The 24,345-nt window shown below is 42.6% G+C and overlaps 1 protein-coding gene across 8 annotated transcripts in view; it reads right to left on the reverse strand.

The window, feature by feature from the left end:
• CDC42BPB (CDC42 binding protein kinase beta) overlaps window positions 1–11,764 on the reverse strand; it is a 136,415-nt gene extending 124,651 nt beyond the window's left edge. For all 8 annotated transcript variants that reach the window (XR_005225619.2, XR_005225618.2, XM_043547803.1 and 5 more), the window contains exon 1: window positions 11,587–11,764. Coding sequence is in view for 6 of the 8 variants with exons in the window: in XM_043547803.1 (XP_043403738.1) it covers window positions 11,587–11,764 (178 nt within the window). In the remaining 2 variants the exon portion in view is untranslated. The remainder of the gene's footprint in view (window positions 1–11,586) is intronic.
• Window positions 11,765–24,345: the final 12,581 nt, after the last annotated feature.

The following is a 24,345-nucleotide window of genomic DNA, read 5'->3' on the forward strand; positions in this document are numbered from 1 at the left end:
TGAAAAATACATGATATGGCTGATACTTACATATATCAAACTCAAAATATTCAACTTATTTCAGTAGTATAGACTACTTTATCTTCAAGAAAAAAATGATTCTGTTTCATGCACATTTCTTTAAATTTATGAGATCAGGAAGAGCAACCCTACTGTAAAAAAAAAAAAAAAAAAAAAACCAATCTGTTGATACCACACAAACACTAACATCAAGCTTTTTACATAATAAACTATTTGAAATGGCAATACAGTGACATGGGGCCAGGCCATTCTGGGGTGGCTGTATAAAATTTTTAAAGAAAAATGACTAAGTAGTCTTGGGTTTGTCCTGATTTACAAATTTTGAAGTGTAAAAACATTTGCAGGATAGGAAAAACATTTCCCACCCAGCAGTACATATGGGCAGCAATGAAACTGACAAGAAATCAGGCCAGTTTCATGCTGCTGCTGCTTAGGAAAATTATGCCAGCAGCAGACACAGCCACTGGAGTTTTTCCACTGGGGAGGATGAATGAAGAACAGAGGCAGGAGAAGTAGCAGAGACAACCACAACAGCAGGTGGGAAGCTCGGGAAGAAGCAGAGTAGTGAGACTCCCCCTTCTATCCTCACAGTACTCCACACTGAGAGGAGTAAGAGAAGGCAGAAAATTTGCTAATATCCAGAGAGAAGGGGCCTTCAAATTTACCAAACAGGTTTTACTGTACAATTCCTACAACATCCCTCTTCCTTACCAGATAAGATCAGGGGATTGGCTTTTCACCTGGCATTGCTCCTAGACATCAGGCTTCCTTATCATTCATGACACACTGATGCAAGTAGCCTTCTGGTTATTATGTGTTTAGTAGAATTGCCAACTGTAATGTGCGAAGGGTCAAGAGACATGCAAATGGGGGAGAAAGATTTACGAGATGAGTTAGAAGAGAGTACTACAGTATAATATGAAACATTTAAATGATTCAGATCCATTAAGTTGTGCACATTGTTAAGACCTTGTAACCATATGATCTTGTTATCATTACCTTTGTCCTCCCCACCCTCCTTTTGACAGTTATACTCACTTGTATTTTGTCTTTAATTATGTTAAAAGCTCAAGGGCAGGGACCCTCTCTACCTGTGTTTGGTGAGCTCCTAGCACTATGTGGTCATGACCTTAATTCAGGCCTTTAGGTATTACTCTAAAGGCTTGTCTACCCACAAAATTTGTGCAGCTTTAATAATAGTGGTATACCTAAAGTGGTACAACACCCTTGGTGTGTATACAGATATACCAGTACAAAGCTGCTTATACTCCCACACAGAAAGAGGAAGAAGATATACCAATATAAAGGTGTCTTATACCAGTCTAACTGCTTCCACACTGGGGGAATTGTACTGATATAACTATTAAGAAAAAAAAGTCACTCTCCTAACAAGAATTGTTACAGTGGTGAAGAAATTGTGGCCATGTCTACACTAACATGCATGTTAGCAAAACTTACGTTGCTCAGGTGTGTGGAAAAAAAAAAACACCCCATAGCGATATAAATTAAGCCAGCATAAGTGGTAGTATGCACAGTGCTATGTTGGTAAGAGATATTACAGCAGCACAGCTGCATCAGTACAGCTGTGCTGCTGTAAGGTCTCTAGCGTGGACACAGCCTGTGCATAGAGCAGGCCTTATACAAATGAAATTTTGGAGAGACGTGAGAGAAGAAAGGAGACAAAACAGGGAAGGAGGTACAGAACATAATGCAGGGGAATGAGACAATGGGCTGGAGCAAATGACTGAAAAATAGTAAACAGACTTGAAAGATAATGCAGGAAAAAGATATACCAACTTTATAGGAAAGGAAACAGTGCATCCAGGAAGGAGAAGAAGGTAGAACAAAGCAGAAGAGATGTACGTTACATCAAAGTGATAATACGCTATAATAAAACAGTTGTGTATTGTATTTAATTCCTTTAAATTACAAGATGAATAGCCTCAGGGCTGGGAGGGGTTCAACGGTACAGGAGCAAAACATCTTTTTCACTCTTGCCAGTTGGCACTGGATACACATATCAAGCACTGCATATAAAAAAAACAAACCTTTTACTTAGGCCTCATCCACACAGAAGTTGCATCAGTTTTATTAAGAGCATTTTTAAACTGATTTAATTAAACTAGTACAAATCTCTGTGTAAACATTATCAGTTTAAAACTGGATGTCATCAGTTTAGCTTGCACTGGTAAATTAAGTAATGATGCAAGTTGAACCAATATAAAACAGATTTAAACTAAATTAAGTGTCCACACAGAGTTTTGCAATGGGTTGACTAAGTTAGTTTAAAAATGGGAACAACCGTGTTTAGACCAAGTCTTAGCAAAGTAACTGTATGCACTTAGCATCACTGTGGGCAAGAGGAGAGACTATACAGAGCACATTTAGGATGAATGTTATTTTTGCTGTTTGTTCATTTGGCTATGTGCATATTCAATTAGCTAAGATGTGCACACAATTAAGGTAACTGTATATAAATTTTGAGAACCTCTGCCTAGGTCTTCCATAGCAACTAGTGATTTCGGGTACCCAACTAGGGTATGATATTCAGAGAATGGTTGCTCAGCATTTTCCAAAAGTTTGAGACACCTTGAAAGGGGCCAAATTGGGCACCCAAAAAACACTAATCATGTTTGAAAGTTTAGTCCCTGGTAAGTATTATTAGGTTTCAAAGATCAGACCCTTATGACCTGAACAGTGGAAGTTCACAACTCGGAACCACTTCAGGATGCCAATGGCCCTGTTCTGCAGACTTACGCACATGCTTACCTTTGTGTATTACAAGTACTTCCACTGACTTCCATGGGATTACTCAAAGTGGATAAACATGCCAAAATCTTTGCAAGATCAAGGTCTAAAACAGCACCATACATTTTCACATTCAGGAAGTTACCTTCAACAATCATTAGGACTAAAAACTTGTCTTTAATTATGTCTTGCATTTGGATAATCTGAATCTGTCAGAGAAACTGTATAAATATATTGAATGGATCAGGAGTTTGACATCTTGGGATTAAGAACATTAGGATATTGCTTATTCCACTATCAGGACCGAAGGGAGCCAATATGAGTAACAATGAAATAGCAATGGATTGTAAATATTTCAGTTACCTGTCACATGTTGGGAGTCAGTTACAAGGATAATTAATCTTGTATCACAATCTTAACTGCACTTAAAGAAATTCACAGACTGAGAATGTCTACCAGATCACCTATGACACTCATACATTATTATTTTCAAAAGAAAGTATTCAGGTGCTCAGTTCCCATGGTCGCAAGGTGTGGTATAAACAGCTAGATAGCTATGTCTACATTAAGTGTATATTCCCACATGAAATCTGTGGAAGGCTTAAAAACCTCAGTCCTGAGTCTGTGCAAATCTTTGACGAACTGGTACTTTTACATTGTCATGGACAAATACCAAATAGAAAACATCAACAAACCCACCTGATTTTTACAAACTAAGATTTACTTGTGGCAGAGCATTTCAATCCTTTTGCTGGAATGAATAAGTCAGTCACATCCACTAGATTTCATCAAGATTCTTTTTTGTGATAAATTTGGATTTGAGAAAGCAAGCATTATTAGGCTTCTCAAAGCCTGAATTATACCTTGTTTCCTTAAAACTCATCTCAGAAACTGCTTGTCTGAATGACCTCAAATTATGCCAGTTCTCCTCTTGCAACAAACTACACTTACAAAGCGTGAAGTGCACAAGTTTGAAGAATCTAGACAGGACCAAAAACACCAGTAAAGGAAATATTACTAACTTAACTCTGGACTAGCATTTCTCCACATTAAACATACATACTGAAAATAAATCTAAAATCAAAATTAGTTTCCATGTAGGAATCTAACGAGACAATTAGTCACTTCAGTTCTGTGACTCTTGTAGTTAAGCCATTATTTCCAAGAGATATACAACAATTCCATCACTACCAAACCAGAAAGAAGCATATTTGTAAGAAAGAGCTAGTTTAACTTCACCTGGTGAAGAGATTCAGTGCATTGAAGTTCATTAACTAAACTGACATCCACTCAGTTTTCTTATACTGATGAGACTTCACTGGCATCAACTGGAAGTTGTGGTGACAAAAGTAATTTCTTGGCAAAACTCAACTTAAGTAATATTTCACATGAAAAAGCTATGTTGAAAGAAGGTTATTTAGGTTCCAAGTTTAATTAAAAGTTCGGAAACATTAGCTTTACGATTGCATCCACAGTTGTGCCCCCTTATGCATCCATCCTATGCACTGAATAAGACAGAAGTCCACTTAGAAAAATAGTATAAGATCATGCATTTAAAAACAGTATAGGGGAAAGAATTTAGGTTTCTTAATTTATAACTGACAGTACATTTCCTAACTTGCAAGTTCTAAACTTTCAAGTCACGAGCAAAACAACATTATTTTAAATGTAGTTATGTAGGCAATTTCCTGGCAAAGTTCTCCTTAATATAAACAAACAGTGATTTTCAGCAGCCCTTTCTCAGCAAAACATGAGCAGAATTTCATGGTACACAGAAAAGGTACCTCTCTAGCCTAAGAACTTCCTCCTTGCTTAATTTCCAAAGCCTGTGGCAAACAGAGGTATGGGGGGGCCTCAAAAAAAAAAAAAAACCCCTAGAAATTTTTAAAGTGGGAAGTATTAGGCAACATAAATACAGAGCTTCACCATAATACCACACATTTTGCCAAAACAAAGCAAGATTGTATTCAGAGACCATAATCTTTTCGCTGATTAACCAAACATTATTTGAACTACCGTATATACTCGTTCACAAGCCAAATTTTTTTTTAGTAAAAAAGGGAAGCATCAGAGAAGAGGGTTGGCTTATGAATGGGTATAGAGGTGGGACACAGCTCTCCCCCCCGCCCCCACAGAGGGGGCAAGGAGGGGCAGCACAGCCTGCAGAGCCAGAAGGGAAGAGGCGGGGCCAGAGTCTCTCCACTTCTGGCCACGCTGCTCTCCCCCCAGCCTCCAAAGCAGCTGCAGCTCTCGGGCTGGCAGGCTGCGGCCACACCGCCCAGCCTGCCAGAGCAGCTCCGGCCAGGCCACAGACATTGTGTCCCCTGTCCCGCCCCACCTAAGGTGGGAAGGGATGGGATGGGGAGAGTGTGGAGGTCCCGGGCTAGGGGTGGGGTCATGTGTGGGGTGGTCGCAGGGGTTACTCCCCTGACCCCCAGCTTCTCCTCCCCAAAAAATTTCCCCACCAGTTGTTGTCCCGGCCCATCAGGGTAAGCAGCTGGCAGGCCGGGACACTTTGTTTACTTAGGTTTACCTCCGTGCCTGCAGACGCTCGAGGTAAACAAACCATCTCGGCCCGCCAGCAGCTTATCCTGATGGCCGGGAGCCAAAGTTTGCCGACCCCTGAATTATAGGGTCAGCTTATGAATGGGTTATAAAAATTTTCCATTTTTACTTACCAATCTGGGGAGTGCGGGGGCGGGGGGCTTATAAACTGACCGGCTTATGATCAAGTATATATGGTAATCTGAATTTAATTATTCTATAAAAGATTAGGATAAGCAATATAACTTGTTTCTTGTGGCAAGATTATGTCCTCTACTATAGATTTATAGATTCCAAAGCCATTTATAGATTCCATGGTCCACAGAAGGGACCATTGTGATCATCTAGTCTGACTTCCTGTATAACACAGGCCAGAGAACTTCCCAAAAATCATTCCTAAAGCAGATCTTACAGAAAAGCAGTCAGTCAATCTTGATTTAAAAATAGTCAGTGACAGAGAATCCATCACAACCCTTGGTAAATTGTTCCAGTGGTTAATTACGCTAAGCATTAGGAATTTAGGCCTTATATCCAGTCTGAACTTGACTAGCTTCAACTTCCAGCCATTGAATTATGTTATACCTTTTTCTGCTAGATTAAAGAGCACATTATTAAATATTTGCTCCCCATATAGATACTTATAGACTAATCAAGCCACCGCTTAACCTTCTCTTTGTTAAGTTAAATAGACTGAGCTCTTTGAGTCTTTCACTATAAGGCATGTTTTCTAATCCTTCTCATGGCTCTTTTCTGAACCCTCTCTAAACTATCTATATTGAGTTGTGGGCATCTGGACTAGACACAATAGCTCAGCAGTGGTCGCACCAGTGCCAAATACAGAGGTAAAATAACCTCTCTACTCCTGCTTGAGATTCCCCTATTTGTGCATCCCAGGATCACATTAGCTCTTTTACCCAGTGTCACGCTACCAATAGTTGAGAATCCCACTATTCGTACTTGATGCATTAAAATGGGTGTTCAAAGCTAGGAGAAACACTAAGTAAAATCTGAAAATGGGAAGTAGACATTCTTGAAGGAGTGATAAGCTTCCTATATGACAAAGTTACTTTTAAAAATGTTATCCTAAATAATTAATTTGACAAGTCCACCAATTTGTAATATGAAAACATATTATAAAGGCTTGGTCACATGTCAATATTAAGATTCAGGTAAGATTTCCTCTTAAAGCAGAGATTTAGCCTTTAAAAAAATGCCAAAAATTTACAGCAAAATTTACAGCACAATGTTAGTATAGATGGAATTTTCTTGGACTGCCACTGAATTGGCTGCTTAGTTTGAATTAAATTTAAAAATGAATTTTTGAAGCATCCCAGTGATTGACTTTTTGCAGACCCCTTTTGATAACAAGTGGCTGGTTTGACACCCTTCAATCCTTCCAAATAGTTAAGACTCATTACCAGCTACCTTTGAATGTATATTAGATTTTAATTAAGCAAAGTTATCAATGATTGTCAAGACAGCAGGGAAAACAGGAAAAAAAACAGACTCGATATAGCTGTCACGTCCTATACTTACAATGAAGCTCTTTATGCCTTCATTAAAAGTTGCCACCATATCACCAGTGGATGATGCCACTATTTTCCACAGGACTGAAGCTACACGCAGCCCTCAAAGATGACTGCCATTTCACCAAAACCTCCCACTGGTTGACATAAATGAAATGTAGAACATCTATGTTTTGTTGGATGCTGTGCCATAACTTACATACTGTAATGTTTTTTCACTCTGATGTTTCTTTCAAAGGATATTTTCTCACTACGTGAATTAAATAAGCTTTTTTTAAAAAGAAAACAAACCAACCATAAGAATCCCAGTACACACAGATCATCAGCAGGATTTGAACCCACAAACTTTCAGATCCCCAACTCTAACCTCTACACCATTTGGGCTACTGAAATAACATTTTTTTTTAAAATGTGGGAAAGACCTAACACACACTTTGTCAGATAATTACAACTATTTACTAGATCAGTGGTTCTCAACCAGGGATGTGTGTACCTCTGGGGGCACACAGAGATCTTCCGAGGGTACATTAACTCATCTAGATATTTGCCTAGTTTTACAACAGGCTACATAAAAAGCACTAGCAAACTCAGTACAAATTAAATTTCATACAGACAATGACTTGTTTATACTGTTCTATATACTATATGCTGAAGTGTAAGTACAATATTTATATTTTAATTGATTTTATAATTATATGGTAAAAAGGAGAAAGTTAGCAATTTCAGTAATAGTGCTGTGACACTTTTGTATTTTTATGTCTGATTTTGTAAGCAAGTAGTTTTTAAGTGAGATGAAACTTGGGGATATGCAAGACAAATCAGACTCCTGAAAGGGGTACAGTAGTCTGGAAAGGCTGAGAACCACTGTAGTAGATGGTAGGAGGCGGCTTGAAATTTCTCCCACAGCCATCAGCAGAGTGTTACCTATAGTCAGAGCAAGGGGACTAGTAATCAGGACTCCTAGATTCTACTCCTGGCTGTGGGAAAGGAGTGTTGTCTAGGGGCTAAAGCAACAGCTTAGGCAGCATCACCAAGAACTGACATCTAACAAATTCTTTCTAACTGTAGGAGACTGGGGTATGTAATATTAAGAACTTGGCTTCTACTCCTAGTGAGGACATTCTTAAATAAGATAACTCACAGATTGTGCAAACTGTGTTATTGATACTTGCCTACTTTTTAAGGAGTTGGTGGTGGGAAAATGAGCCCTTTTTCAATAAAAAGTTAAAAAGTGAAAAGAAATGTGAACAGCTAAAAGCAAAAGAGAGATCTGAACTCCTTTCCTGGCTTCCAGTTCAGCTCACCTTCCCTTACGGAAGGTCTTTTTATGGAACCTCTCACCCTCTCTCTTCCCTTCCCCAGACTCGGAGCCTGATTCAACTGAAATAGCACACTCTGCTTGCCATGGGAAAATTAGACTATTCTGACTCAAGAAGGCAGACTCAATGGGACTGAAGCCACCAGGAAGATGACCAGCCCCTACATTCTAATAGTTAGGAAACAGTGAGGAGATGAGCAGAAGCTTTTGGCACAGACAATCAGGAAGCAGCAATCAGAGTTCCAGGGAGAGAGAAGCTATAGGCTCCAGTGCTAGGGGCTCAGCAGCTTCTGTAAAGTTCTGCAATTCTGAGATAGTCATCCACTGTAAGGAGCTATAGCCAGCCTGGTGGAGTAGATAAGAGTAATTCACATTTTCTACTGCCCCAGGAACATGAGCTCCCCTGTGCCAGGCTTAGGAAGGGTAGCTCCTCCCCCTTTCCCCTCACCTCAAACAGTTTTGCTTCCTCCATATCCCTACAAGACATAGGAAATACTAAGATGAATCCCTGCCTGTCCTTCCATGCCCAAAGCCTCCTTTCACTCACCAAATTAAGAAGCTATGAAAATCCATAAACATAAGTTTCCCTTAGAAGTGGTTAAGTTAGGCTTTGTCTACACTGGAAACTGGACGACAGTTTTCTCATTCAGAGGTGGGGGCGGGAGGAACAACAACAACAAAAAACACACACCCCAACAACAAAAGTTTTGCCGATGAAAAGCGCCAGTGTGAACAGCACTTTGTCAGCAGGAGAGCTCTTCTGCCAACAAAGCTACTGTCTCTCATTGGGGGTGGAAGTTTTTTTTGTTGGCGGAAGAGCTCTCTCCTGCTGACAAACAGCGGCTATACTGTGTGCCTTTTAGTGGCATGGCTGGAGTGGCACAGCTGTGTCACTAAACAGTGCGTAGTGTAGACAAAGCCTTAGGTTATGTGTAATATCCCCCTTAGGTTCAAAACCCAAACAAAAATGCCAGTTATAGGTCCCCTCTTACACAGCACATTTCCGTTGACAGTGACAAACTCCATGTTGTCAGAAGGAAGATCCTTCTGCCTCCAACTGACAAGAAGACACATTGATCTCCCTCAAAGTATAACTACAATCTCATACTTCCCCCACAAACATAACAGGTTACATTCAACTTGTGCACATCAACTTTGAATATTTGCTAATACTGATGAGGCTGTAATTAAGATTTTGCATTCTACCACAAGGAAGATTTGTGTGTTGTGCGTTGTGTTTCTTTATTAGTTGGAGGCAGAAGCAAGTTCCTTATGATGAGGAGTCCATCAGTGGAAATATGCTGTAAGGGCATTAGGGTACAGATAAAAGGTGTCCCATAATTGGTATTTCTTTGCTTTATAAGGCTTACACAGTTGGGAGGTGTGGGAGAACATATTAATCAACCTGAATCATTTTTAAAGCTGGTTTTTTGTATATGGAGTATACATATACAGGACTACATTTTTAGACCAGTTTCCTTTCCATCAAACTGTTCTGATTACAAACTTTTATCCCTACTTATAAATCCTATGGCACCAGATGGTCGCTTATATGCATTATTAAATAGCTACTTTGTTACATTAAGATGGCCTACAATTACTGATTTGATAGCACCACAATGCAATAAATATGCTACTGTTATTACTAGCTATATTTCCCATCAAGCCAAAAAGCTTTTCATATTTATTCAGTGAGTATGATGCATAAGAATAGGAAAAGCAATTTTACAAGAAGCAACAGATTAGTCTGTCATTAGCACACTGGATGACAATATGGTGGCTGTCCAATAAAAGATTATCACCAAACAACTATAGAGAAAGTACCTTCTCCTCCAGAAATCAGCCTGCCCTAACCTCTCTTCTTAATCTCGGAGCTAGACTATAAACAGTCTGTTACAATCATATTCGATAACTTGTCTACATGTAAATTCAAAAAGTGAAATGATCATACACAATTGGTTACAAGAACATGGAAACAGAATCCACTTTGCAAATGACATACATAAAGCTCCCACCACAAAACAAATGAGCAATGCACCCATAGCTGCAGACTTGCAAGGCAGAAGCAATAAAGTGGTTAATTATTCAGTTGACAATCACATTACTGACATCAACAGAAGACTGCAGGAAGCGAATCCCTTTAGTTTGTTAACATATAACAAAGAGTGATGATCCCCACAAAATTAAGGAGAACCAATTATCCCAATGCATCTGATGAAGTGAGCTGTAGCTCACCAAAGCTTATGCTCAAATAAATTGGTTAGTCTCTAAGGTGCCACTAGTACTCCTTTTTTTTTTTGCGAATACAGACTAACACGGCTGCTACTCCGGAACCCAATATTTTAGAGCACTAATCTAATATTAAGGCATTTATTAAGATAAAGGAGTTGACTTCCTTACAGTCCCCTCCCCAAGGAAATCCTTTTTTAAAAAGTGTTTCTTTAAAAATCCACTTCACATGTGTGTGACAAAGAGAATAATGCAAGGTGCCCATGGTCTTGCAAGTGTTACTTCCCCCCCACCAGTTTTTTATCCCATGAAGAAAGTTAGTCACCTTCATCAGTCAGTATTATTTATTTCAACAACCCAAACAAGACAGCTACCATCACCAATTTAACATAAATCAGGGCAGTAGTTCCAATCCAGTCTGACAACACTATGTCAAATGAGTATGTAGTCACACACCTTTACAAGAAAATGCTTTTATTCTATGTGCCACCACCTGCACCTGCCTTTCCTTTGTCAGTAGGTCTGTGGATTTTCTGTGATCAGGTAGGTTAGTATACCATGAAACTAACACAAATAGTGATACTATCACAGGGATGGTCTGGAATTGCCGCTTTCCTTCAGATGTGTGCTAAGACTAAAAAGAGTGCACCCTAAATGTCAAGCGCCCTCCTCACGAAACACCCTCCCCTCCTTCAATTGATTACAAGAAATCTGCCACGAACAGGACACAAAGCCTTGCTAAATAATCAATTTTACTGGCCTGCCCCTGCTGCCCCCACCCCTTCCAGGTAGGCACCGGATTAGCCTGACATTTCAGGCTAAAGCAAGCAGAGTTTCAGGCCAAGGGCACTCCGGGGCCACTCCTTTTACTTGCTGCCAGGCGGCTCTTTTGGAAAGAAGGCAGAGCTGGGAGGCGGCGGTTATCGGGCGTCAAGGGTCACATCCTGGCGACTAGGGTGTTACCAAGGGAGGCGTCACACCCAGTGGGCGGCCTCTCCCCTCCATGCAAAGCACGGGGTTCAAACCCAGGGTGTGGGGGGATGACTAGCCGGCGCTGCCCCTCCCCAGACTGCTCTCACTGGTCCAGAGGCCCAGGGCTGCTCCCGGCTCCGGGGCTTTCCCCCCGTCCCGCCGGGAGATGCCCGAACCGCCCCCCACCGCCGATCCCTCCATCGCCCGCCCTCCCCCGCCAGGCCTCACCCCACTCGAGGAAGTCGGAGACGTATCGGTCCCTGCGGAGCGGCGAGTCGCGGCAGCACTCGGTGTAGAGCCCGACCAGCAGGTCCAGCAGGGTCTCCACGCTCAGCGCGCTCTCGTTGCGCCGCGGCCCGTCCAGCAGCAGCTGCTCCAGCTTCTTCAGCCGCACCTTGGCCGACATGGTGCCGCCGGGCGGAGCCGGGGCGCGCCGGCCCGGGCAGGGGGACGGGGACGTACAGAGGCCCGAGGCGCCGCCGCTTCAGCGTCCCCGCAGCAGCACCATCCGCTCCGCGGCACTCGGCTCGGCGGCCCGGACCCGGCAGCGGCGGGGTCTTCTCCCGCCCCTCACGCCGACATCTTGGGAGCCCCCCCGGGGGCCGGGCAGCTGCTTCCACGGGTTCTGCCCCAGGCCCGGCTGGTCCATTGACCGGTCCGCCCGGACCCGGCCTCCTGCACCCGCCTGCCCGCCGCGCCCGGCTGCTCTCAGCGCCCTGATGTCCGGTGCGGGGAACGGGCGTCCGCCACGGCTACTCCTCCTAACGGGACCAGAGGCCTCAGGTAGCCCGGGACAGTAGCGGCTCCTCAGCAGCGGCGAACACGGCTCTGTCCGCAGGAGGCACCAAGCGTCCCCAGCCGGGACCCAGAGCTACGCCCACCACGCTAGCGTCCCCACGCACGGATGTGCGGGGCGGGGCGAAGCCGTTCTGAGGAGTTTTGGTGAAAGCCGCTTGCCGTAGCGTGAAATGAGGGACAGCAGCTATCAAGTGTCTTTGGAATGAACTCCGCAGATTCGTCACCCGTGGGCGGAGGCGAAACCATTCGTTTCAGCAAATTCGTTCCCTGGCCATGGAGGGGAAGAGGAGGCTTTGGCGTCTCCTCAGCAGATTCGCATCGGCTCCTCCCTTGTTTGTGATCTGCCTCTAGGACAATCGCGGCCGCTGCTCTGGGGGTTTCGGGGAGGGCCAGTGGGTGAGGTAACCGCAGGGCAGTTGCGGGGCCGCTGTGTTTCACTGCAGCCGCCCGCGCAGAGCGCAGCACCCGGCCGCCCGCAGGGCAGGTCGCAGTCCAGAGCCGGGCGCCGTGGCAGCGGCTGGCTGAGCGGCTCATCAAGGCCGCCAGGGGCAGGGCCGGAGGGGAGCCGTGGCTGGAGCAAGGCTGTTCGTCCGGGGCCCAGGACCGCTCGGAGTCGCGTTACTCTGTTACGATTTGAAAACCCTCTGAGGGTCACTCCATCCCAAAACCGCCGCCCAAGCTTTAGTAATCGTCCAGCGGGGTGCTACACTCTGATACAAGGTAATTTAGTGGTAGCCAAGCTAATACAGTTGGTTGTCAAAAAATAACATACAGGGTATTTTATTTAACCCAGAACAAATGGAACTGGATTCCACCTACCTACAAAAACATTAAATAGATGAATATATATAATAAAGTATCTATAAGGGTTTGCCTATATATATATACACACACACACACACACACACTATAGCTTACTATTAAGTCTACTTAACTACATATATCTCTCTAAATGAAGAAAGATATCTGTACTTATCTCAGTCTGCACAGGCTATTATAGGGTTGTTTATTATATCTAGTTCAAAGTTCCCCTTTCCCTAAATATCTCACTGGGCTACTACCCAAGTCAATCTCTGAGCCTCAAGCACCTCTCATGACTTCCTGAAGGAGAGGGATTCAACCCAGTGATGCTTGCTTGCGATGGTGCACATTAGACCAGACTCACTGGAACTGCAGGACTTTTGGTGCTCCAGTTCTGCATCTCTGGGACAATATGAACCAATGATAGGAGATGACCAGAACTAATGCTCAGGAACAAACAGGCGCTTGATACTCAAGAACATGCCATCAAACGTGGACTGTCTTGACTGGCCAGCTTTAAACTAAGGGACGCTCATCTGCATGTCCATCTGTCCTGCTCAATCTCCATCTCTCAACTTACTCTTGGCTTCCCCCTGTTCCTCTGGCTGCTCTCTCTCGCTCTGTCCCACAACTGTCTCCCCTCTTCTCCTCTGTCACTTCCCCTCACCTAGAGGTGAGGGGACACCTCCTGTCACTTTCTCAGAGGGAGGGGCTACCTCCTCTCTCTGGAAAAATTAGTGCTTTCACCCTGAACACACCATAAATCCTATGTCCCCATACAGTATGAAGACAGGGCCAGATGGAGTTTTACATGCTGGAAGCTATCTCCAGGCATCACGGCCACTTGGGGTCCAATGGAGCATTACATGCAGGAAGCTCTTGTTTTAGGGGACATTGCCCCTCAGGCATGATGTCTTTTCTAGAACACAATCACTGTGGACCATGGATTGTGATAACATGCTGGGGATGTTAGTTGGTTCCATGGTTTGTGACCACCCAGAGACGGTGTCTGGCATGTTGGGACCTATTATCTCCATTGCCTACTCAGATCCTGATCTAGAACTGTATGCTGGTACCTGTCAGCTGCATGCACTGGGACCACTTAGACTGAGACCTGACTTGCTGAGACCACAACTTGTCTAGTGGTCAAATTGATTATACTAAAAATCTGCACTTCTAAAGTGTAGGGAAGCTACTAGGGAGTTTCTCTACCTTTGTTGTCCCATTCCTTGCAAAAAACATTATTTTACACAGAATATATAGGTATTTTTATCATTCTAACTCTCCATTACTTCCTGGTTATAGAGAGATCACTCTTCCTAAAGCTGCTAACTCTATTGTCCCATCTGGCTGTACTGCCCTAAGTACTGTAACTGTCGGAATTGCTGCTGCTGAACTTGAATGGAGCTCTTGGCATTTTCCACTTGTTACTTCTGTTGTAGATCTTCCTTGGAATGAGTTGATCAGAACAAAGGGTTAAGAAGGGCAGAGGTTGAAAGACATTGAAACAGGATCCATCCTTCCACTTCTTGTCTGCTGCTGCAGGTGAAGGTAATCTCAGCCTCCCTCAGTAGGGAAGAAGGTGTACAGGGAACTGCAATTGGATGCAGTAATAAGTACCCATTATTTGTAAATTGTGTCTGCCTCATGTTATTGGTGACTCCAAAGTCAAGGGGTCTGATTCTTTTAGACCCATTTACACCACTTTCACTGTGACACTTTTCAGACTTACCTGAGGTGTCTGGGTTACAGTAACTCCATTGACTTCAGTAGTTACTTCTGGCTTGCTACAGTGTGAGTGGAGAATCAGGTCCAAGACTTGGAAAGATGGAGGATGGGCCAAAAGATAATATTGGAGCCTGCCTTAAAAGGTGTAGGATTTCACGTCAGACCAGCGCATACAAGGTCATTTATTAGAGTGGGTATACTGTAGGTGCTTCATGAGAAGTTAGATTTAAAACACACAGGGATAAGAGTTTTGTATTTTTAGAATAGTGCTGGGTTTTGACACTAAGGACTGCAGGTACAAAAAACCTACCTAGTTTACAAATGACATCCTGTGTACACATTCAAACACATTTTTAAGCTTGACTTTGTAGCTTAAGGTATACTGATTCTGTTACTCTTGTGTGCCAATTCCACATACTAAAAATAGACATGATTTGGCTAGAATAAATGAAATAATGCATCTTACCTGTTATTTTTCCTGTTACATATTTTGGTGGAAGAGTACTAAATTAGCTGCTACCACCCAAGACAGACACAGGCCTTGTCTACACTACTGGGGAAAGTTGATCTAAGCTATGCAATTTGAATTACGTTAGTAGCATAACTCAAGCCGACGTAGCTTAGATCTACTTACCACAGAGTCCACACTATGCTATGTTGATGGGAGATGCTGTCCGATTGACTCCCCTTACTCTTTGTTAGAGAGCTTATTCCTTCACTCTCCCACTTCCCTGGTCCTTCTCGCATGAACAGAGAGCAACAATACCCTAAGTCCGAAGGTGCAAACAATTCGATGTTTATTGGGGTGAACTTCCAGCAAGCTTAAATCCAAGTTCCTTTTTCCTTATTTTCAAATCCCAACTTACTTCCTGTTTGCCCCTAATTTATATAGTAATATTCATAGCTATACCTTAACCAATCATTCTACTGAAATTTAACTAACCAATCCTAACATATTGTAACATGATTAGCTAACCAGTTATATCCCACCACCTTAATTAGTTTACACCCAGCAAAATTAATTATACAGCAGACAGAAACAATCACAGAACCAGACAGAGACTATGCCAATAAACAATAGCAAAGTGGGAACTATAATGACAAAACAATACAGAAGTGAGGATTTCACAACTACATCTATAAAGACATAAGGGTTTCCCAGCTGTGTCTATTGATAAGTGAGTTCTTACCAAACAGAAAACTATCAACCTAAATTTCCTTTTACATCTTCTAGGCTCTTCCCTTTCTCTGGAGGTGATAGATCGGATCACCTTCCTAACAGCCCCATATTGACTAGTTTGGAATGTGAAGATGTGACCGTTCGCTTCCCAGCTTATGGTTGCCTCTGCTGCTTAGCCAAAGGCATTGGCCTAAGAACAGGGCCTCAGACTGTCAAAGTGAGAGAAGGCCCTTACACAGATTCTTTCTTGTATACCTCTATTACTAGCTAAATGATAAACATATACCTACATTCTTAGAGTACAGGCCTTTACAGACAGGCCTGAATATCTATATCCTAACACTCTTCTTGTTCTGGTGGAGTACTGGAGTCAGCGGGAGAGCGATCTGCAATCGATTTAGCAGATCTGAATCAATCCCCGGTGCATTGATCATCACAGCGTGGATCCTTTGGTAAGTGTACACAAGCCCTTAGAGTCACCCTGGATAGTTCTCTTAAACCTTCAGCTCATTGCACAGCAGCACTCAAAAAGGCTAACAGTATGTTAGGAACTTTTAGGAAAGGGATAGAAAATAAGACAAAATATCATAATGCCACTATATAAATCCATGGTACCACCCACACCTTGAATATTGTATGTGGTTCTGGTCGTCCCATCTCCAGAAGGATATAGTGGAACTGGAAAAGTTTCAGAGAAGGGTAACAAATATGTTTGAGAGTATGCAACAGCTTCTGTATGAGGAGAGACTAAAAAGATTAGGGCTATTCAGCTTAGAAGAGGGATGACTAAGGGAGGGGATACGATAGAGGTCTATAAAATTGTGAATTGTGTGGAAAAATGTGTTATTTACCCTTTCACACAATACAAAAAATACAGGGTCTTCCAATGACATTAATAGGCAGCAGGTTTAATATGAGAAAGAGAAAGTACTTTTTTCACATACCACCCAATTAACCTGTGGAACTCATTGCCATGAGATGTTGCGATGGCCAAAAGTATAATTGGGTTCAAAAAAGAAATAGATAAATTCATGTAGGATAAGTTCTGTGACGTTGCATCCTATAATGCGTTATGGGAATATGCTTATGAATGTACATATGACATAACTGGAATATGTTTTATGCTACATATGCCATGTAACATATCTATGTAAAGGTTTTGATCTACTGAATATATTCATCTTATTTGTATGTATGTGTCATTGTTGTATTCAAAGTTATGAATATTGGCTGCATACTTGTTTGATTTTAAATAGCCTTAGTACGGCATTTGGTCAGCTTCTTTAGAAAGGAATTTGCAAGTTATGTGCCCAATCAGGAAGCACTTAACAGACAATGGATCTTGGAAGGCTCCAATCCACATAAGAAGTTGACACGAGGATGTTCAAGGTAGCATGTGAACCATGGCTGCTACCTGTAAGTTCTGAGTCATGCATGGACATGTGACTTGCTCATGTTACTCCAAAACTCCATCTTGTAGCTGGAATTCTACACAGCGGGAGGGAGGGGTATCCACCCGCAAGAGAAAGTCTATTTAAACCCCTGGGAGAGCCCTCCATTTGGTCTTCAGGTGGCTCAAGAGATAGCCTCTCCACCACCCAGGATACCTGAAAGAAACTGGAACAAAGGACAGTAACTACAGGGGGTGTAAGTGGTTGCTGGACCCAGATTAGAAGGAGACTAGTCTGTAAAAGGAAGTTTACTGGAACTCCTCTGAGGGTGAGGTTTTTTCTGTATCAGTTTTCTTACTGTATTAGACATAGACTTCTGTGTTCTATTTTATTTTGTTTGGTAATTCACTTTGTTCTATCTGTTACTATTTGGAACCACTTAAATCCTACTTTCTGTGTTTAATAAAATCACTTTTTACTTATTAATTAACCCAGAGTATGTATTAATACTTGGGGGGGGAGAGGGGGAACAGCTGTGCATATCTCTCTATCAGTGTTATAGAGGACGAACAATTTATAAGTTTACCCTGTATAAGCTTTATACAGGGTAAAATGGATTTATTTGGAGTTTGGAGCCCATTGGGAGTTGAGCATCTGAGCGTTAAAGACAGGAACACTTCTCAAGCTGCTTTCAATTAAGCCTACAGCTGTTAGGGGACATGGTTCAGACCTGGGTCTGGGTTTGCAGCAGGCTAGCGGGTCTGGCTCAAACCAGGCAGGGCACTGAAGTCCCAAGCTGCCAGGGCAGGAAAGCAGGGGCAGAAGTAGTCTTGGCACATCAGTTAGGAGCCCCAAGGGGGTTTCTGTGATCCAACCTGTCACAGGTTCATCAATGGCTGCTAGCCAAGATGGTCAGGGATGCAACCCCTTGTGTGGGGTGACCCTAAGCTTCTGACTACCAGAAGCCGGGAGGGGAAGACAGGCAGATCACTTCATAATTGCCTTGTACTGTACACTCCTCTTTAAGCTCTGGTACAGGTCGCTGTCCACCTGTCATGGTCAGAAACGGGATACTGGGCAAGATGGACCATGCTCTGACCCAGTATGGCAGTTCTTATGTTCTAACCTTTTTTATTGTTTTTTTCTTACTATAATCTTTAAAATTCTCTTTTATTTCAGATGCAAGCAGAGGGGTTCTCATTCATATGTTTTCTGTAATTGTCCTTGACTTGCAAAACTGTAAACAAAAATCCTTATAGCTACTGTAAATATCTTTCAAATCCAATCCAACTCAGGCCTCTGCTTTTTGTTCTTGGCTGAACTCCATGTAACGTGGCAACCAGTAAAGAGAGAAATTCTGATGGCAACAGGAAATAGCTGTGTCACCACTTTGTGACTTTATGAAAATCCACCCACAGATCATTTTTGGATTGAGGAGAATATTGTACAGAAATGGGAGAGACTATGGGCAGACTGAGATTACAAATGTATTTTGTATCCTCTCTGCCTTAGCCTTTCATGCTAAAAAGGAGAGAAGAGGGGTGCTGCAGGCTTCTCCTCAGTGACAGAGTCCAGCCATATAAAGGTAATTCTTAAAAGCAGAAGAAATTGGGTCTGTGCCCTTGTCAAGGTTCCTTCCCCACTCTGAACTCTAGGGTACAGATGTGGGGACCTGCTTGAAAACCCCCCCTAAGCTTATTTTTACCAGCTTAGGTTAAAACTTCCCCAAGGTACAAACTATTTTACCTTTTGCCCTTGGACTTTATTGCTGCCACCACCAAGCGTCTAACAAATATATAACAGGGAAAGAGCCTGCTTGGAAACGTCTTTCCCCCCAAAATCCTCCCCAAACCCTACACCCCCTTTCCTGGGGAAGGCTTGATAAAAATCCTCACCAATTTGCATAGGTGAACACAGACCCAAACCCTTGGATCTTAAGAACAATGGAAAAGCAATCAGGTTCTTAAAAGAAGAATTTTAATTGAAGAAGAAAAAAAAGTAAAAGAATCACCTCTGTAAAATCAGGATGGTAAATACCTTACAGGGTAATCAGATTCAAAACATAGAGAATCCCTCTAGGCAAAACCTTAAGTGACAAAAAGACACAAAAACAGGAATATACATTCCATTCAGCACAGCTTATTTTATCAGCCATTTTAACAAAACAGAATCTAATGCATATCTAGCTAGATTACTTACTAAGTTCTAAGACTCCATTCCTTTTCTGTTCCCGGCAAAAGCATCACACAGACAGAGAGAACCTTTGTTTCTCCCCCCCTCCAGCTTTGAAAGTATCTTGTCTCCTCATTGGTCATTTTGGTCAGGTGCCAGTGAGGTTATCCTAGCTTCTTAACCCTTTACAAGTGAAAGGGTTTTTCCTCTGGCCAGGAGGGATTTTAAAGATGTTTACCCTTCCCTTTATATTTATGACAGCCCTATTATGCTTCTCTATGGTGTATACAGAGAAACACAAATGTTTGTTTATTTTTACTTCTGCTTGTTTTTACATTAAAAAAATTAATGGAAGACTATGAATTGGAGAACGTAACAGATGTATGATGTTTAAAAAAATCCAAGCAAGTGAAACCTTTAGTTGAGAGGAGAAGTGACTGACTTGGGAGAAAAACTCTTTTCTAAGGTCTAACTTCCCCTCCCTTTTTGAATTAGGGTCTGAGAAAGTTCTGACTCAGAATCCAAGCCATCTAAAGAATCTTTCAGCTAAAGCCAGGAAGACAAGACTTCACCTCTCTTATATTTTGAAGCAAAATAAAAATAAAGACTTTTGATTTATTGATGATAATAAATAATATGATAAAAACAGACATTCAGGCCTTCTTTATATATAAAACAAACAGCTAAAAAGGTATAACCCATATATTTCCTTTGCAGGTCATCTTGAAAAGATTATTGTAAGAATTTGCACTGCCTCCATCCATCCTTTAAGTCCCACTCCTCAAAAAAAACACATCACTTATGGATGTGCTTAACTTTATGGACTGAGTCACAGCATCATGTAAGCCAGCTCTTGTAACTGGTGGTGTTACCTGGGGTTCTTTCAACCCAAAGCTCTTGGTAACTTTTACTCTGTGCGAGGTGGTGTCAGGAAATAAATCAGGGGAGACACGGCCATCCGACCGATAGATAGCTGGCACAAACAGGACAATACAAGAGTGCTTTCACTTAAAGCTAAACTTTACTTAGTCTCAAGCACTTATACACACGTCCACAACAGGTTAGTAAAACACCCCCAAACCCTTGATAATTACCAAAGCGGAGTGTGGCTCTTAAGTGGCACAGCGGCAGCCCGTCTGCCAGTGGGGAAACACAAGATGCATCCAGAGGGAGAGTCCAGTCCTGAAGAGTCCCACCACCTCAAACTTTTTCCCCTTATTTATACATTAGTAATAGAATGACATGTCCCTTAAAGCAAACTTATTAAGTAAGCAGTTTCAATGGTCAAGCGAGAGGTTCCTTCTGATTATTGATTAACCAGGTGTGGGTTTTTCCAGAGTTTGCAGCCTTGAGTCCCCAATAGACATTCCTGGGGCACATCCTGCTCTTCTAAAATGCATGTATCAGCAACTTCGACACAATTCTTATCAGGAAGGATACGGGGTCAAGCTGCCCTCTCTGTGGCACCCAAAAACCCCCCTCCCCTCCTGCCTTGGTTAAACCGAGACTGTTGAATGGCCAATTTACAGCCTGCTGACTTGGCTGCTTTTAGCAATAGGCCATAGCGGTTTCAGGCACTTTACTGGTTTGCCAAAGTCTCCCCACACAGTGTAATCAACATAACATTAAAACACCTGCAGCACCTGGTGAGCCATCTGCACTAAGAATTCTGCCATTGCTATCACCATCGGAGCTGAGCTGGTGATAACACTGGTGGGAAATTCTTAGAAAAATTTCCCTAGTGTAAACAGGACCTCCATGGCTTCAGTAGGGATGGTGGATGCTAGAACTCTGCTTCTTTGTCCAAGAAATTGTCTGTTCCAGCTTCCAACTGACGTGCTGCTTTAGGAAGGGGATCTCCCAATTGTTTTTGTCTTTGTACATGATGGTAAATCAAACAGCTTCTGAGGAAGGGAAGTTTCTCATAGAGAGGAAGTGGGAGGGGCTAAGGAATCTGTTCATGTGTTTTCCAGTTTTAAATAAATGCTTCCTTATCACCACAACAAGGACACAGGCAAAAATCACTTGGAAAACTAACTCCTATTAAGTGCATTTGCTAGCAGTGTTTATACTTTGTTCCAGTAAATAACCTGAATGTACATCTCTCAAAGTTTAACTTGAAAAGTTTGAAGAAGTGGAAGTTAAAGTAAAGACCTCATAGGGCAGTCCAGCTATATCCTCCCCTGGGAAATATTTTGAACATTTCTGTCATTTACATATTATATATGTAAAGACAAATGTCAAAATATTTCCTTATATTAGTTTTTAGATGTATTTGTATTAAGCCCCAGGAGTCTGTCCCCTCTGGCAGGTTTGTGCAGAATCCAGAGAATAGGTGAACTCCATCATAGGCAGAGAAATCATCCAACCTTGCCCTTGAATGTGGTGAGAGAACTTCCACAATGGCTTGAGTCCCTCCAGCGCAATGCAGTGGCTCCACCAAGGCTCCTTTCAAACTGCATCGTCTCAAAATGATTTGTATTAGTTTAAAATCCCCCATGAAATGTTGGAGCCACAAGACCACAAGATTGATCTCTTCAATTTTAACTTATTTCCTATTCCATTAACATTTGAAGAACAGCATTAACCAAGGAGGACAGTTGCTGCCATGAAATCCATTATGGAACTGTCATAGACCAACCTTGCCTCATTTCCCCCTTTCAGAGTCCCCAGAAAATCCACTGGAGGGTTTCTTGCTTAAATAATACCCCTCGCTGGGGCCAGTTTATTACCAAAACACAGTTTACTGAATCCCCTACAAAAGTCCCAACATCATACATCTGTTAGGTTCTCCAGTTCATAGTCTTCCATTAATTTTTTAATGTAAAAACAAGCAGACGTAAAATCAACAAACATCTCTGTATAGATCGGAGAAGCATAATATGGCACAAACCCAATTTCTTCTGCTTTGCAGGTCATTTTCAAGAATTACCTTTACATGGCTGGACTGTCACGGAGGAGAAGCCTCCATTTCCCAAACCAAGTGCAGGAAACTCCTGCTCTTCCCAGCAGGCGTCTCCATCAGCCTCTCTGTCCTTCCAGACCACACTCAGGTGTCATCCACCACACCTAGGCCCCTTGGTGGTCCTCTTCTGACCCTCTGCCAAGACAGCCACCCCAACCCTACCAGCTGAGGTACAACCCTGCTCTGCCCAGTAGGAATCCCTACAGCCTGTGCTGGGAGTTCATCTTTACCAGGGAGCAACCCTCACTGCCACGGCCCTCTCACAGTTACTTGGGGTCCAGCTCTCCAGCATGATGTCAGCAGGTAAGCCCTTCCAGTGCTTCCCATTCTTTCAGCCCTCTCTGGCCCCCAGGTCTGGCTCCCTGGCTTAGAGCCAGCAGGCACCTCCCTCTGCTGCTATCGCTACCATTGCAGCTTCCTTCAGTCCCCTCAAACCCTCTAGCCCTAGCTCTATGGCTTAGGATTCCTAGCTGGCTTCCCCTTCTCGTTACTCTCCTTGCATTCAGCCTTCCCCCAGGAAACACTTTCTGGCTCTGGCAGCTCTCTCCTGCCCTTCCTGATTGACCAGGCCACGCTGATTCACTAGCTCCCTCCCCTTAGATTTTCCCTGGTCCTGGATAACCCCCAGGTGCTGCCCAGTCCTTTTAACTGGCCAAATGGAAGTGCATGTGCTGACACAGGTGAGCTGAACCTACTTCACTTACTGTGGCTGGCCCCCTGTAACAGGAACCACCTGGCTTTTCTAGAATTTGTGTTAAAATGAACTTTTTCAGTGATAGGAGAAACGGTGTTTCATATTTAAGCCATTTCTTTTAAGATGTGATAGTCATGGTGGTGTTTAGATCACACAACTGCTTCACTTACCCCATTTCCAGTTCTGTTCATTCCAGCAAGTCCACCATGGGAAAAACTTTGGTTCAGCTGATCCCGTTCGTTCAGATGGGGGAAACTGGTGAAATGCTGCCTCTTAGCAAAACAAAAAGGAACTCTGTTGAATCATCAGCTAGGGTAGCAAGTGTGACTCTGAAGCAGAGCTGTGGAGGAGACATTAAAAAAGGAGACTGATACTTGTTGATAATTACGGACATCCGATAATGGCACCACCAGCCCTTCATATCTGTAGAGTATTTGATGTTCACTCAGTTAATGGTACTTCATTATGGCAACTTAACAGTTGCCAGACTCAGTAAATCAATCCTAATCTAAAGTGTGAAAAGTGCCACATTTCTAGAGGGGATTTTTTTGCACATGATTTGATGTGGTACCAAAATCTTTCATTTGTTTTTCCATTTTTCTTAGTACGGTGCTTTGGCTTATCAGAGATTAAAACGGCAATGTGTATGTAGCAAAGAATTAAAAGGAGAGAGTTAGCTGATAGTTATGAAAAAACAGATCTGAACTTTCCTCGTTTCTGTTCTCCAATCTGTAGCAGTATTCGTTATTCTGGGATGTTGGGGATAATGCTTATTAATATAAAATATTAGGAAAATGTGGTGTTTTAGGGAGGGGACTGGAGATGAAAGCATTATATGTCCAATCCTTCTCCTATTGAGTCACTGAAAAAACTGCCACTAACTTCAGTGGGAGAGTGGTCCCAAGGAGTTTAGCACAAGAAGATCTAACTCAGCTACAGGAAGAAAAATTAGTTTGCTTTAAAAATAAAGGTATTTTTGCATTAGGATAATGATAAGCTTACATCAGAAATGTTACTACGGTACTATTAAGTTCCATTAGCATCCTGGAAAATGTAACTGTATTTCGGCCAAAAAGCAGTGGGACACACTGAAAATCACTATTAGTTGTTCAATAGTGAACTGGCAAATGGCCATCTATGGTTGCTTAAGGCACTTAAATTCATTATGAAGTTACAGGAAATGCAGCAGTGGGACCTGTTTGCAGTGTTGTTGTAGCTGTGTTAGTCCCAGAATATTAGAGAAACAAGGTGGGTGAGG

Source organism: Chelonia mydas, chromosome 6 (genome assembly GCF_015237465.2).
Source record: "Chelonia mydas isolate rCheMyd1 chromosome 6, rCheMyd1.pri.v2, whole genome shotgun sequence".
Lineage (NCBI taxonomy): Eukaryota > Metazoa > Chordata > Testudines > Cheloniidae > Chelonia > Chelonia mydas.